We start from the raw sequence: 13,478 nt of genomic DNA, 5'->3' as shown, positions 1-13,478 counted from the left end.
TAATCATTAACTTCCCCTCTATTACCAGTCTTGAAGATAAAGAATATAGCCTAGGAATATTTATTATCAGATAGTAATATTTAAGATATAAGCCATCCATAGCAATTGCAATGGCAGTGTGGAAGTTATAGTCAATACAAAATGAGTTTTGGTAATTAAAAAGATGTTTTCCAAAACAGTTAATTTTTAAATGGAGCCCATATGTGTATGCTAAGATATAAAGTCCATTGAACATGATGGCAGTTTCTTATACAGTGTGTATATCAGGGTTCCAAATAGAGTCCAAGGCAAAATATTGCTCAAAGTTCCAATTTATTAAGAGAACCATGTTGGCACATCTGGGAAAACCTGAATCTGAAAGCTTCTTGGTTTTCCCCAACCAGTTGAAAGTTCAAGATCTTGCCCTCATGCCTACAAGTCCATCACATGGTCCAATCTTCCACTGCCATGCTGGCAGTTCCACACATCGAGTTCCGGTTAGGTGCAGCGGTGCAGAGACAAAAGATGACCTTGGCTTTCTAAAAAGAATTTTGTTGTGGCTACATAGCATGCGACTCCTTACAATCCCCCCTCCCATTTTCCCATAATAGAAAATGCATAGCAGAATAATAGAAAGTATGGCAGGCCAAAGACCCAAAAGAAAAGTGGCTGCAGGCATGTATACACATATACATATATGTGTGTGTGTGTATAGATGAGATAGATAGATAGATAGATAGATAGATAGATAGATAGATAGATAGATAGATAGATAGATAGATAGATAGATAGATAGAACATATATTGTCACAACAGATTAATTATATCTTAATTAACTTGATTAGGAATTAATTCAGTTTCCAGATGGATTTTTTCTTGCAGCCTGCATCTAGCTAACCTGAGCTAGTATTAAGACTTTTATCCTCTATTTCTGATTAAAACCATGGGACTTCTAACAATATTTTAAGGCTATATTTCCGTGAACAAAGAGAGAGATGAAAGTTTGCTTGCAAAATATTTGCTCTGTTTCTCTGTGATTTAAAGGCGCAATTCAAAGCAGGAATGCTAATAAAAGAAGAAAGAAAATTACCTAGCCTGGACTTGCATTATTTGCTTCCTTACTCTTGTGCCTTTCCTCTGATCTACAAGCCTTTGGGTGGACTTATGACTGTGTATACCAGTTAAAATACTATTGTTGCAAATTGTTAGCCTGCACTGTCAGGCATTGAATACTAAAGAAGAATTCAAATCAAAGTCAGCTTGGTATCCTTCGCCTCCCTTTAAGAATCTCTCCTTAGGACAAGTAAGATAATTGACTCCATCAGAGTCTGCTTCACGTCTCTATAAAACAGATATTCAGATCTTCTTTTAAAAAACCTCCACAAAAGTCCACATTCTGGATAGACTCTGGTTTGAAAGAGGGCCCCCTATGTTAAAATTGAATAACCCTCTTTCAACAGACAGGGAGGGGGTACAATACCACCTATCCCACGTCTACAACACATTCAGCAGTCCTAAGAATGTTTCACACCCATTTCCATGCTCACTCTGATTCAGGTGATCCTGAAGCAGTGGTGGGATTCAAATTTTTTTACTACCGGTTCTGTGTGTATGGCTTGGTGGGCGTGGCATGGCTTGGTGGGCATGGCAGGGGAAGGATACTGTAAAATCTCCATTCCCTCCCCACTCCAGGAGAAGGTTACTGCAAAATCCCCATTTCCTCCTGGTTAGCTGGGACTGGGAAGGCAGAGATTAGATGGAGGCAAAGCCAATCAGAGGTGGTATTTACTGGTTCTCCGAACTACTTAAAATTTCCGCTACCAGTTCTCCAGAACTGGTGAGAACCTGCTGAATACCACCTATGCCCTGAAGGTACAGATAAACCCCAGTGAGTGACCTCAATAATTTTCAGAAAGAGAGCTAATAACCAGATGACTGCTAGGAATATAAATCCTTCCATTCCCCACCATTTAGTCCAAACTGAAGAAGCTTCTTGGATGAGAAGCAAAATGTCTCCAAGGAAAAACAAAGGAAGTCTAGGTGTCTGTTTGGGGACAAACATTACCTGGATGACTAAAACTTGTCACAGACAAATCCCCACAAAACTACCCTGTATATTAAACAAAAAGTGCTGTCAACCTTCTGCACTTTAGTCATCTCTAAACTCCAGATGGAAGATGTTTTAGTTACGTTTGGGAAAATGATGTCCTCCTGACCCTGTACTGTGATACAGGCCCTTGCTTAACAACAGTAATTGGGACCAACAACTCCAACATTAAGCCTTGTCATAAAGTCCAATTGCGAACTTTATAATTGTGTCATCTGATGACTGCAGTTGCAGCAGTGCAAGTTGTTCATAAGCAAACCCTGCGGAGTTGTTAAATGTGATATCATATGATTGTGATCCCTATTTGTGACCTGCTGGTCAACTTTGTTTGTTGGAAGCTGGCAGGGAAAGTTACAAAGCACAATCATGTGACTGCAGGATGTTGTGACTGCCATAATTGTGAGCCAGTTGCCAAGCACCTGAATTGCAATCACAGAGACTACAAGTACCTGTCATAAGTCTCCTTATTCAATGCCATCATAACTTTGACTGGCCGCTGAATTTAATTATTAGGGGATTAGGTGATTAATTTGAGTGAATTTGAATTGTTAAGAGAGGACTATCTACATTGTGGAATTATAGGGATTCTGTATTTTGTTAGTTGCTTTAATCCGATTTAGGAAGGTGGCACTAGTATGCCTCTAAGAGTTGAATCTGATGGAAGCAATCTATAACCCTTGTAACATAATGAAAAGAACAAATAAATACCTTGAGAACGGGCCCCAATCTAAACAAAAATGTGAACCATGGTTGCAGAACATGTAGACATGTCTATGGAGATTCTCAGTCATCGAGGTCATGGTTGTCGTTTTTCCTGTTGAGAGAGGGCTAAGACAACAAAGTCCATATTTTAGACAGAGAAGATCGCTGGTTTGAAAGAGGGGTTAAAGAAGCCATCTATGTCAAAATGGAATAGCCTTCTCTCAACAGAGGAGGAGGGATACGACATCATCTATCTCCAGTCTACAACACAAGTCCTTTCAACAGTTCCAAGAAGGCTCCATACCCTTTTGCACCACTCAGGTGACCCTGATGACCCAGTTAAACCTCCAGGTGACCTTAACAACCTTCTAAAAGCCTGCAAATGACCATATGTCTGCAAGGAGTATAAATCCTTCCATTCCCCACCATCCAGTCAGAGCGGAAGAACCTTCTTGGATGAAAAGCGAAACTTCTTCAAAGAAAAACCAGAAAGTCCAGTTGCCTCTTGAAAAAAGCACCTTTGGAAAAAGCACATAGGCACTTTTTTTTTCTTTTACTGGTATTACATATCCAGTCATCTGTGTAACGATAATCCAAACAATCTACTTTCTTTTGGTTTAAGCTCTTATCACTCACTTTGTTGTTGAGTGCAATCGTTTCTTGTTCACTAGGGAAAATAAGTGCAGCGAGGTGACAAGATTTGATGGTGTCTGTTTACAAACGTGGAGGGTAATTATACTCCCTGGTCTTAATAGCTTCTCTTATTGATGCTCTGCTGACATGTTTTTAAACAGTATTTGGTGATTGTAAATACTTAATGGTACCGATTCCACACTCATTATCATATGTTTGCATTTGATTTGCCTGATTGCTGCAGGTGGAGACAATAGGGGATGCATACTGCGTGGCGGCTGGGCTACACAGGCAGAACCTGAATCATGCAAAGGCAATTGCCCTCATGGCCCTGAAGATGATGGAGCTGTCAGAGGAGGTGCTCACACCAGATGGAAGACCAATTAAGGTACCTTCTTTTCTATATATTTACAGCAGTTTGACAAACGAAAAGAGCAGCCTATGCTTGCTAACATAATGAATAATGTATCTAAAGTTAACAGTCTTGGTAGAAAAGGTGAGTGGTAGGATGAGCATGATGGTCCAAGATAATATCCCACTTAATTACTTACTCGGGCATTGGTAAGGCATTGGCAAAGGGTTGAGAAGAGCCATGGTGGCACAATGGTTAGAATATAGTACTTGCAGGCTACTTCGGCTGACTGCCGGCTGCCAGCAATTCAGCAGTTCAATTCTCACTTGCTCAAAGTTGACTCAGCCTTCCATCCTTCTGAGGTCAGTAAAATGAGGACCCAGATTGTTGGGGACAATATGCTGACTCTGTAAACCACTTAGAGAGGGCTGCAAAGCTCTGTGAAGTGGTACATTAGTCTAAGTGCTAGTGCTAGAAACCAGTTATGCTTTCCTTGTGGACTTCTGATTGTCTGCTGTGGAAATAGTTGGAGTCCATCATACTGTTTTAACTTCCTAGACCCATCATCCATAGGCAACACGTAGCTTCTCAGTTATCTTTTGGTTTGGTAATTGGAGTATTCTGAGATTCAGATCTTTAGAAGCAAATTATCAGATAAACAAAACCCTGATTTCCCCATTGTGTCTATATTTATGGAGAAGTTACAGCCCAAGGCTAGAAACCAGGAGACTGTGAGTTCTAATCTCACCTTAGGTATGAAAGATATCTGGGTGACTACACTCTCTCAGCCCAACTCACAGGATTGATGTTGTGGAGAAAATAGGAAAAGGAAGCAGTATTAGGTATGTTCATTGCCTTGAGTTATCTATAAAAATAAGGATGGGATAAAATAAAATTAAAAAGAGGAGATCAAGCCTCCAGTAAACTTAATGCACTTAGTTTACTTCAAGTTCATTGCACTGGAAGAGAAATGGCCAAAATTCTGGCAAGCTTTAGGATTGATATCTTTGATTGAAGATTTGTTGTTTCACATGCAATCTTAGATGAGAAATATGTACTTCAAATTCATGTTGGCAACGTGCACAGCATGAAGGGTCATTTTGGCATACCTGGTGGATTTGTAAAAAAAAAACAAGAAATTTTAAAGATCAGCATTTAACTGAAATCAATTTATTTTCTAGCTGGGATTAATGGGCATTGTATTAGACAATAGACATGGAAGTGTTTTTTTATATATACATGATTACTCAAGTGACATTATAAGTGCAAAATAAAAAAACTCTGAAAGACAATGAAGAATAGTTAGTGAAGTTGACAGAACTAGCAGAAATGACAAGATGAACATGTTCGATTAGAGAAAGATCAACAGCTACATTTAGTAATGATTGAAAACTCCTTGTAGTTTTTTTTTTACTGAAAAAGAGAAAAATGGACTTGTGATTTATGAGTTTGAATATTAGAAAGGGTAACTTATGGAAAGATGGAAATTATGATGTAACCATACAGAGACAGGGCAAAGTAAAAATGTATGCCTGTTGTCACAAAGATCAGAAGCTGGTTCTTTATAATCTTACTTATTTTTCTTTCTTTTTCTTTTCTATTTTTTCCTGCTTTATTATTTCCATTGTTTACTGTTCTTCCTTTTATTTATTTCCGTTTCCCCGAAAATAAGACCTCCCAGATAATAAGCCTAATTGGGCTTTTAAGCACATGCACTAAAATAAGCCCTCCCCTGAAAATAAGCCCTCCTTGAAAATATTGCAACACAGTAGCAGCCATGAGGTGACCATGCTTGCCGCCTCCTGCACCTCAAAAATAATAAGACCTCCCCAAAAATAAGGCCAACACCATAATAACAACTCATTGCTCCTATACTTTATTTCCTTGTTTCTCTTGATGGCATAAGCATGTCCTTATTTATTAGTTCTTATTAATTAGTTCAACTTTGCATGGATAACAGTGCACTTAATTTGAAAAAAAGACTTTATTTTAAATTTACTCTTTCTGTAAGCAGTCTTAAATGTACACAAATAAAAAAAATAAATCATTAAAATTGTCAAGTGAAAGGATTTTCCCAGAAGGATATCAAGAATGGGCATGAGAGCTAAGGCAATTATTAGCCCAACCTAAAATTCGACCTAAAATTCGGGACTATAACAAGAACTAATCCTATGTAAATAGTGCTAAATTTCATGTATCTCTTAATAAATTGAGTATAATAACATGCCATTTATCAGCAGGTATTCCATAAGATACACTAAACTCCAGATAATTAAAGTTTAAATTAATTAATGAACTTGCATTACACATAGTGCAAATAAATCTCAGCTTTTCCTTTAAAAAAAACCCACTTCATTCAGTAATGGAGACTTAATAGCTTCATGTTGACATTGATATAACTTTCTTCATCAGCAAAGAAAATGAGACAATAAATGAAATGGGTAATATGGACAGGAACAAGGCCAGAAAAATATGGAGAACAGTGCCCCTTTAGGGGTTTGTTTATTTTATTCATTTCAATGTGGCTGCATAATCCATATGCTGAGTTATAAAGAATGATAACGCTCTAAAGTAAATTTAAATATATTTTATTGTCTCATTCCTTTAATTTATTTGGCATAGGAATGCAATGGGATATGAGAATAACCTCGGGAGACAGGAGGAAGAACCACAATCACAGCAATGGTCAGATAAGAGAATTACTGAGGTCAAAGCAGGAATGGGGTAGAGAAAGTGTCTCAAAATTCTCTGGAATGTAAAGGGCAGGAGCAGAGAGGCGCACTTGGACTTGCAAGGTTCTGTTTTAGTTTAACCTTACATTAAAAATTGTATTCGTTTTCATGATTCTGGTTTCCTGATCTGGACTACCTTAAAGGGCTGACAGTTGTTTTGTATAATCATGAAAGGCAAAAGGGAAGCAGTATGCTCCCTCCCATATTTGGGCATACCAGGTGCTTTGACATAACACACACACACACACACACACACACACACACACACACACATATACATACATACATACATACATACATACATACATACATACATACACATACACACATACTATTCTATATTATGAGATCGTAATAAGAAATGGAGAAAGTAAGGATCATCTGATGATTGGCCACGGAGAAACTTTTTGTGATGAATTTCAAAAGAGCAGACTATCTATCTATCTATCTATCTATCTATCTATCTATCTATCTATCTATCTATCTATCTATCTATCATCTATCTATCTATCTATCTATCCATCCATCCATCCATCCATCCATCCATCCATCCATCCATCTAATATTTTTTCTGATGAATTTCAAAAGGGGAGACTATCTAGCTATAACTAACGTACTAACTAACTAACGTACTAACTAACTACCTAGCTAAATAGAAGTGGTTATTTTTGTGATGAATTTCAAAAGAGGAGACTAACAAAAAGAAAGAAAGAAAGAAAGAAAGAAAGAAAGAAAGAAAGAAAGAAAGGGAAAGAGAGAAGGAAAGAAAGAAAGGAAGAGAGAAGCAAAGTTCTCAATGTCTAATTGCCACTCGGTGATTGGTTGAAGTTACAAACGTCCCCTCCCCCAAAGATACTTATGACCAGGTTCCAAAGTTCCACTGGCTGCCTCCTCCAAGCCACATGACTGCATTTGGGGCACTAAGCAACTGGTCCACATTTATGGCTGTTGCAGCATCCCATAGTCATATGACTGATTTGCAACATTTGTTTCCAATTTTTGGAAAAAAATGCCTCATAATGAACAACGGGTTCACTTAATGACTGTCACAAAAAAAATGTAAAAACAGGTCTGGTCTTGCAATGACTTGCTTTATGACCATCATGACTTAGGACTACAATGAGCAAGCTCCATTAAAGTTGTAAATCGAGGACCAGCTGTGATTGAAAATTTGTTAACGGCATAATTTTTTTCCCCATTAGATTGTGATGTTCGATTTCAAAAGTGTTGGCACTTTTGTCTTGCAGGAAATGCCTTTTAAAAAAAAACAGTGTTTCTAAACACAGAAAGATTTATATATCAAACATATAATTTCCTTCCCACATAAACAGTCTTTCCAGTATTCTTCAAGCATAAGAAAAAGCTGCTGTTTAGTGCTCATTCAAATGCATCTCCTAGAAAGATTTGTAACAAAGATAAAAACTGAACATGCAGATGTTTACGTCTTTTCCCCAAGCTTTTGATATTTTGGTTTTTAACAACAGTGCCAGTAACAAAGATATAGAATCCCAATATATACACATACTTTCACAGTCTGTGATTATTGATGCCAAAAACATCCTCATCCATATTTAGTTAACAGTTTGCTCATGATGACTTTCCATATCAGTGAAACTATGCACTCAGATTTATATTGCCATTAACTGCACACGCAGGCAAGGTTACTTTTACACATGGATGATTTCCTTTGCTAGTTGTCTTTAGGGGCCTAATTTTTCATAACGGTGTAAGGGGAAATTGGTTGCCTCTGACATCTAGTAATGAACCTCTGCGTTATACTGTAAAAATAGTTTGGTTGTTATGGTCCCACTGTTGGCTGATTTTTGTCGTGGAATTGCCTGAAACATTAAAATGTCTTTTAGTTGTTCTTTTCTATAACACTAGTATAAATTATGGTGCTAGTGTTACTATTAGGTCAGGAGGGTTGGTGGTGTTATTTGAGAAACTTTCAATAGCTGGCCCTTATTTAATTTATTTATTTTTAAAATCCACTTTATGTATTATGTTATGTCAGTCTCATTTAATGTTAAGTTCTGATGTTACATTTCCTTCAGCATTGCTCAACAATGCATCATAGATGCTATTTGAGCTACGGAAATCTTTAAAAATTCCCACTAAAAAGGTTAAGCTAAAATTAAATGGGTGATATTACAAATGATTACACTTTGGCTGGTTTCATTGCCCTGTAGCAAAATATGGAGTACTCAAAGGCAGAGGAATTCCCTAAATACTGGCCTTTGTTTATTATATTCTCCAGAATTAAAGGCATTTTGGGCTGCTACTATCTCACTTGCTTAAAAGATGACCCCGAGCATTAATATTGGCAAATGGCCTTTATCCATACCACTTGAAGGCCCATGATAAATTTTCCCTTCCTTGCCACTTACAGTGATAGTGTAACAAAAGGTATTTACATCTTCCATCCACTTTGGGTTTGTGGGAACTGTATTTCAAATAGTGTTGAGGCTTGAGTGAAAATCAGAGGTGGTATTCAGCATGTTCTGACCAGTTCTGGAGAACTGGTAGTGGAAATTTTGAGTACTTTGGAGAACTGGTAAATACCACCTCTGACTGGCCCTATCATCTATTCTCTGCCTCCCGAATCCCAGCTGATCTGGAGGAAATGGGGATTTTGCAATAAACTTCCCCTAGAGTTAGGTGGGAATGGAGATTTTACAGTATCCTTCCCCTGCCACACCACACCCACCAAGCCATGCCCACAGAACCGGTCGTAATTTTTTTTGAATCCCACTACTGGTGAGAACCCATCTGGAGAGTAGAAACTGTCATTATCTATCTGCTCTATCTACTGGGGGCCACAGTGGCTCAGCCGTTAAAGACACTGAGTTTAACAGCTAGAATGCTGACACCACGGGTTAGAGACCCAAATACCACATGACGGGGTGAGCTCCCGTTACTTGTCCCAGCTCCTGGAATCTTAGCAGTTCAAAAGCATGCAAATGCAAGTACATAAATAGGTACCACTTCAGTATAGTGCTACACCTTATGTTGAGTCACAAGAAATGCTATTCCTTGTGACTCGCCATATAGTCATGCTAGCCACATGACCAGGGAATTGTCTTTGGACAACATGGCTCCCTCAGTTAAGAAACCCCAATCCCCTAGACTGAGACACAACTGATATGGGGAAACCTTTAACTTTTATTGTGGTTATCAGTATGGTGGACATTTTATAAGAGAACTTCAGCACATAGAGATACAGCAACAGAATCAGAGTATGTAGGGTTTTTGTTTTAAATTGCAGAAATATTTAAAGAGGAAAAGAGAATGAGGGATCTTGGAATTAGTTTAGGAAAGGCTACTCGATATTTCCTAAGGAAAGCTTGAAACAAGACTTTCCCACTTCTATCTGGCCATCTTTATGATATTGATTTTCTGGGAAAAATAGTTCCCTGCGCAGCTTGTGAAAGCTTCCTCTTTTCAGTTGCCCAGAGAGGGGTTTGGATATGAAGCTACAAGGTAACTTCAGTTTATGCTAAATCCAAGCCTACAGGTGAAAATATAACTCCATTATTTAAAATAAAGGATTGTGGTGAAAAGAAGGAGCCAATTGGGTGTAGTGGTTAATAAACTGTGAGAGGGTGAGTTCTAGTCAAGTCTTTGGCACAAAACTACCTGTGTGACTTTGAGCCAGTCAATTTCCCTCAGTTCTAGGAAGTAGGCAATACCAAAAACCATTTCTGAAATCTGTAGAGATTCTTGTTCATCTCAGTCAAGGTTGTCCCTAAGGTGCTTTTTCAGGAGGCGACTGGACTTTCTTGTTTTTTCTTTAAAGACATTTCATTTCTCATCCAAGAAACTTCTTCAGCTCTGACATAGTGGGGAATAGTGGGGAATGGAAGGATTTATATTCCTTGCAGACAACTGATCATTTGCATCCTTTAGAAGGTCATTGAAGCACTTGGAGGTTTATCTCTGTCCTCAGGGTCACCTGAGTAGTACTCCTGCTCTCTGTAGTCTGCCATTTTTCCTCTGGAAATCCATTCCTACTCCCACACAACTCAAAGGGCATTCATCCCAAATTGTATAGCTTGGGACAACCATGACCTGGATGACAGAGAATCTCTACAGACTTCTAGCAATACATTTTGAGATGAACACCCTTTGAATAGTGTGGAAAGGATCTCCAGACTTGTCCAAGTAGTTGCCTGAAGTCAACAGTTGACTCAATTTCATAGACTCACACACATACACAAAAAAATACAAAGGAAAACAATTTTTGCATTAAGGTTCCTGACTATTCCAGTGGTCAGTATGTATCATCAATAAAAACAGAGGTGACCTTTCAGGATTATGATAAATCACGCCAATTTCCTGGAAAATTGTCTCAGTCTTTAACTAGGACCGTCCAATCATTTATGTGGCACTCCCTGCTTTCATCAGTAATGACTCTTTGAAATTAAATTTAAACCGTTTTATTGGATATTTGAGGATCAAACCTAGACTTTTGACTTTTTGACAGTACATAGGATGGCCTTCAAACTATGAGTGTTCCAACATAGCAAGGGAAACGTTAATTGAAAATGTGTTTGTTTGTTTGTCAAACATGTACAAGATAACAAGTATAGGTATGAACATAAAGATGAACAAAGGAAATGAGTACAAATAAATGGGGACAGTAGGACAAGGACGGTAGGCACGCTGGTGTGCTTATGCACACCCTCTTTATGGACCTCTTAAGTATGGGGTGAGGTCAGTGGTGGGTTTCAAAATTTTTTAGAACCTCTTCTGTAGGTGTGGCCTGCTTTGCGGGAGTGGCTTGCTGGCCATGTGACCATGTGGGAGTGGCTTGCCAGCCATGTGACCGAGTTGGAGTGGTTAACTTTTAAAATGTGGTGAAACTCTCTTAATGCTCTTGCTTAGCAACCAAACTGTTGTGTCAGAAACTCTGGCATTTGAAGCACGCAAGTCTTAAAGCTGTCAAGTTACAAGACCCTTGCACCCCTAACCCTTTAGAAAAAAACCCCAAGGGGTGTTCAAACTCGACAGCTTTAAGACTTGTGGACTTCAACTCCCAGAATTCCTCCTGTCGCTCTTCATCTTAATGATGTGCGGATGGGAGGGGGAGAGAGCTGGAACCGATTCTAAACGGCACTGTAGATTTGTGGAACCTCTTCTATAGAAGAGGTTAGAACTGGCAGGAACCCACCCCTGGGTGAGGTCCACAGTAGAAAGTTTAAGGTTGAAGTTATGGGTGTTTGATGCTGTAACAATGGAGTCAGGTGGAGCATTCCAGGCGTTGATCATTCTGTTGCTGAAGTCGTATTTTCTCTAATCGAGTCTGGAGTGGTTTACCTTCAGTTTGTATCAATTGTTTGCCCGTGTATTATTGAGGTTGAAGCTGAAGAAGCCATTGACAGGCAATGGGTACTATGCTTAGATCAGACTGCAGGGGGTGCAGTTCCAGATTGTTGAAGCGCAGAATTTCAAGCCTGGTGGCATAGGGAATTTGGAAAGAAAATTTTCTCCTCAGAATTTTGAAAGTTGCTACTTATTCATTTAAATTGAGAGGATTCAGGAGTGGCAGATTTAAATAGCTTTCACAGGTTGTAAAATAAAACTGAATTTATTTAACAATTGCAATAATGTTCCATCCCATAATTGGGAAGACCAGGTTGCCTTGACAAAATACGCTTAATGTTTCCCCTGGTATAGCTGACAAAGGGAGCCCATAGTTTAGAAATTAATACATCTACCTAAGATGCAAATAGCCCAGCTTTGAATCCCAGAAGCAATAGCAATAGCACTTAGATTTATATACCACTTTACAGTGCTTTACAGCCCTCTCTAAGCGATTTACAGAGTCAGCATATTGCCCCCAACAATCTGGGTCCTCATTTTACCTACCTCGGAAGGATGGAAGGCTAGTCACCTGCTAGATTTGAACTGCCAAATTGCAGGCAGTCAGCAGAAGTAGCCAGCAGTACTGCACTCTATCCAATGCACCACTGAGGCTCAGAAGGATATGGCTAGGTGATGAGAGCTAAATAGCTTGAAATAGATCTATACTAGTCACCCTTTATTTCTTTGTCGGTAAAACATAAATTCAACACAGTTGCAATAATGGTAGTCAGTTTGAATCAGTGGTGGGTTCCTACTGGTTTGGAGTGGTTCATCTGAACTGGTAGTGGTTTGGCGGCCTGGGTCGCTGGAACCGGCAGCGACCCAGGTCTGCCATGCCCTCGAACTGATTCTTCCAGTGGTGCCATAGGTTTTGCCATCTTTTTTTTGGTTCTGCACATGCATGCAGCGCGGCAATGAGCAAACCAGCAGTAGCGACTCCCAGAACCCACCCCTGGTTTGAATGGCTTTCAGAGGAGGCTCTGTTCACAGAGAAACAAATTTTTCAGTGTCTAATGGCTGTCTACAAGCTCCAGGATCATAGGCAGCTTGATATGTTTATTGGGAAACAAACACCCTTCAGGCTGGGCTTGTGAGCTTCCCAAATCCATTCAGTTGGCTACTGTGCCTAGATGATCTTTGGCCTGATCCAGCCTCGGGCTGGTTCTTAAATTCTTCCCATCTAGCACTTCCAAACCACTTACTATTGGTGATTCACCAATTGCTATGACTGTCTTGATTCCAGATATCAGTGAGTTCTCTGTACAGAGTGCATTCCAGAGCTCTGACCTTAGCAGTTGTTATCATTCACGCTTCAAATCTTGGGCACTGCGTCCATGTCTCTTGTTAATGTTTGTGCTGATTAGAGAGAACATAGACCAAATATCTAGCACGACAATTTCCCTTGCCTCCCATTGCCAGGGAAAGCAGAAGAGAAGGAGCTGTAGGATATCCAGTGCAGCCTCTTTGAATCTAGAAATTCAGTTCCCAGCATCTCTGGGTAGGGGAATGACATTGCACATACTTTTCCCACCAATGAAAGAGGTTCCCAGGAGAATCACGCTCCTAACATGACACTCCAAATAAGAGCGCTGTTTACATTTTAAGGTTG

At 39.2% G+C, this 13,478-nt stretch overlaps 1 protein-coding gene across 3 annotated transcripts in view; it reads left to right on the top strand.

The window, feature by feature from the left end:
* Nucleotides 1-13,478, top strand: part of GUCY1A2 (guanylate cyclase 1 soluble subunit alpha 2) — a 221,775-nt gene that overhangs the window by 140,188 nt on the left and 68,109 nt on the right. For all 3 annotated transcript variants that reach the window (XM_087721159.1, XM_087721160.1, XM_087721161.1), the window contains exon 6: nt 3,666-3,809. In XM_087721159.1, the coding sequence (XP_087577285.1) occupies nt 3,666-3,809 (144 nt within the window). The remainder of the gene's footprint in view (nt 1-3,665; nt 3,810-13,478) is intronic.

This window comes from Thamnophis sirtalis, unplaced genomic scaffold (assembly GCF_051295495.1).
Source record: "Thamnophis sirtalis isolate CommonGarterSnake01/CBP01778 unplaced genomic scaffold, rThaSir2_p1.2 scaffold_8, whole genome shotgun sequence".
In the NCBI taxonomy this organism is placed as follows: domain Eukaryota; kingdom Metazoa; phylum Chordata; class Lepidosauria; order Squamata; family Natricidae; genus Thamnophis; species Thamnophis sirtalis.
The sequence above is the reverse complement of the archived record's forward strand: the minus strand, read 5'-3'. Positions and strand labels throughout refer to the sequence as shown.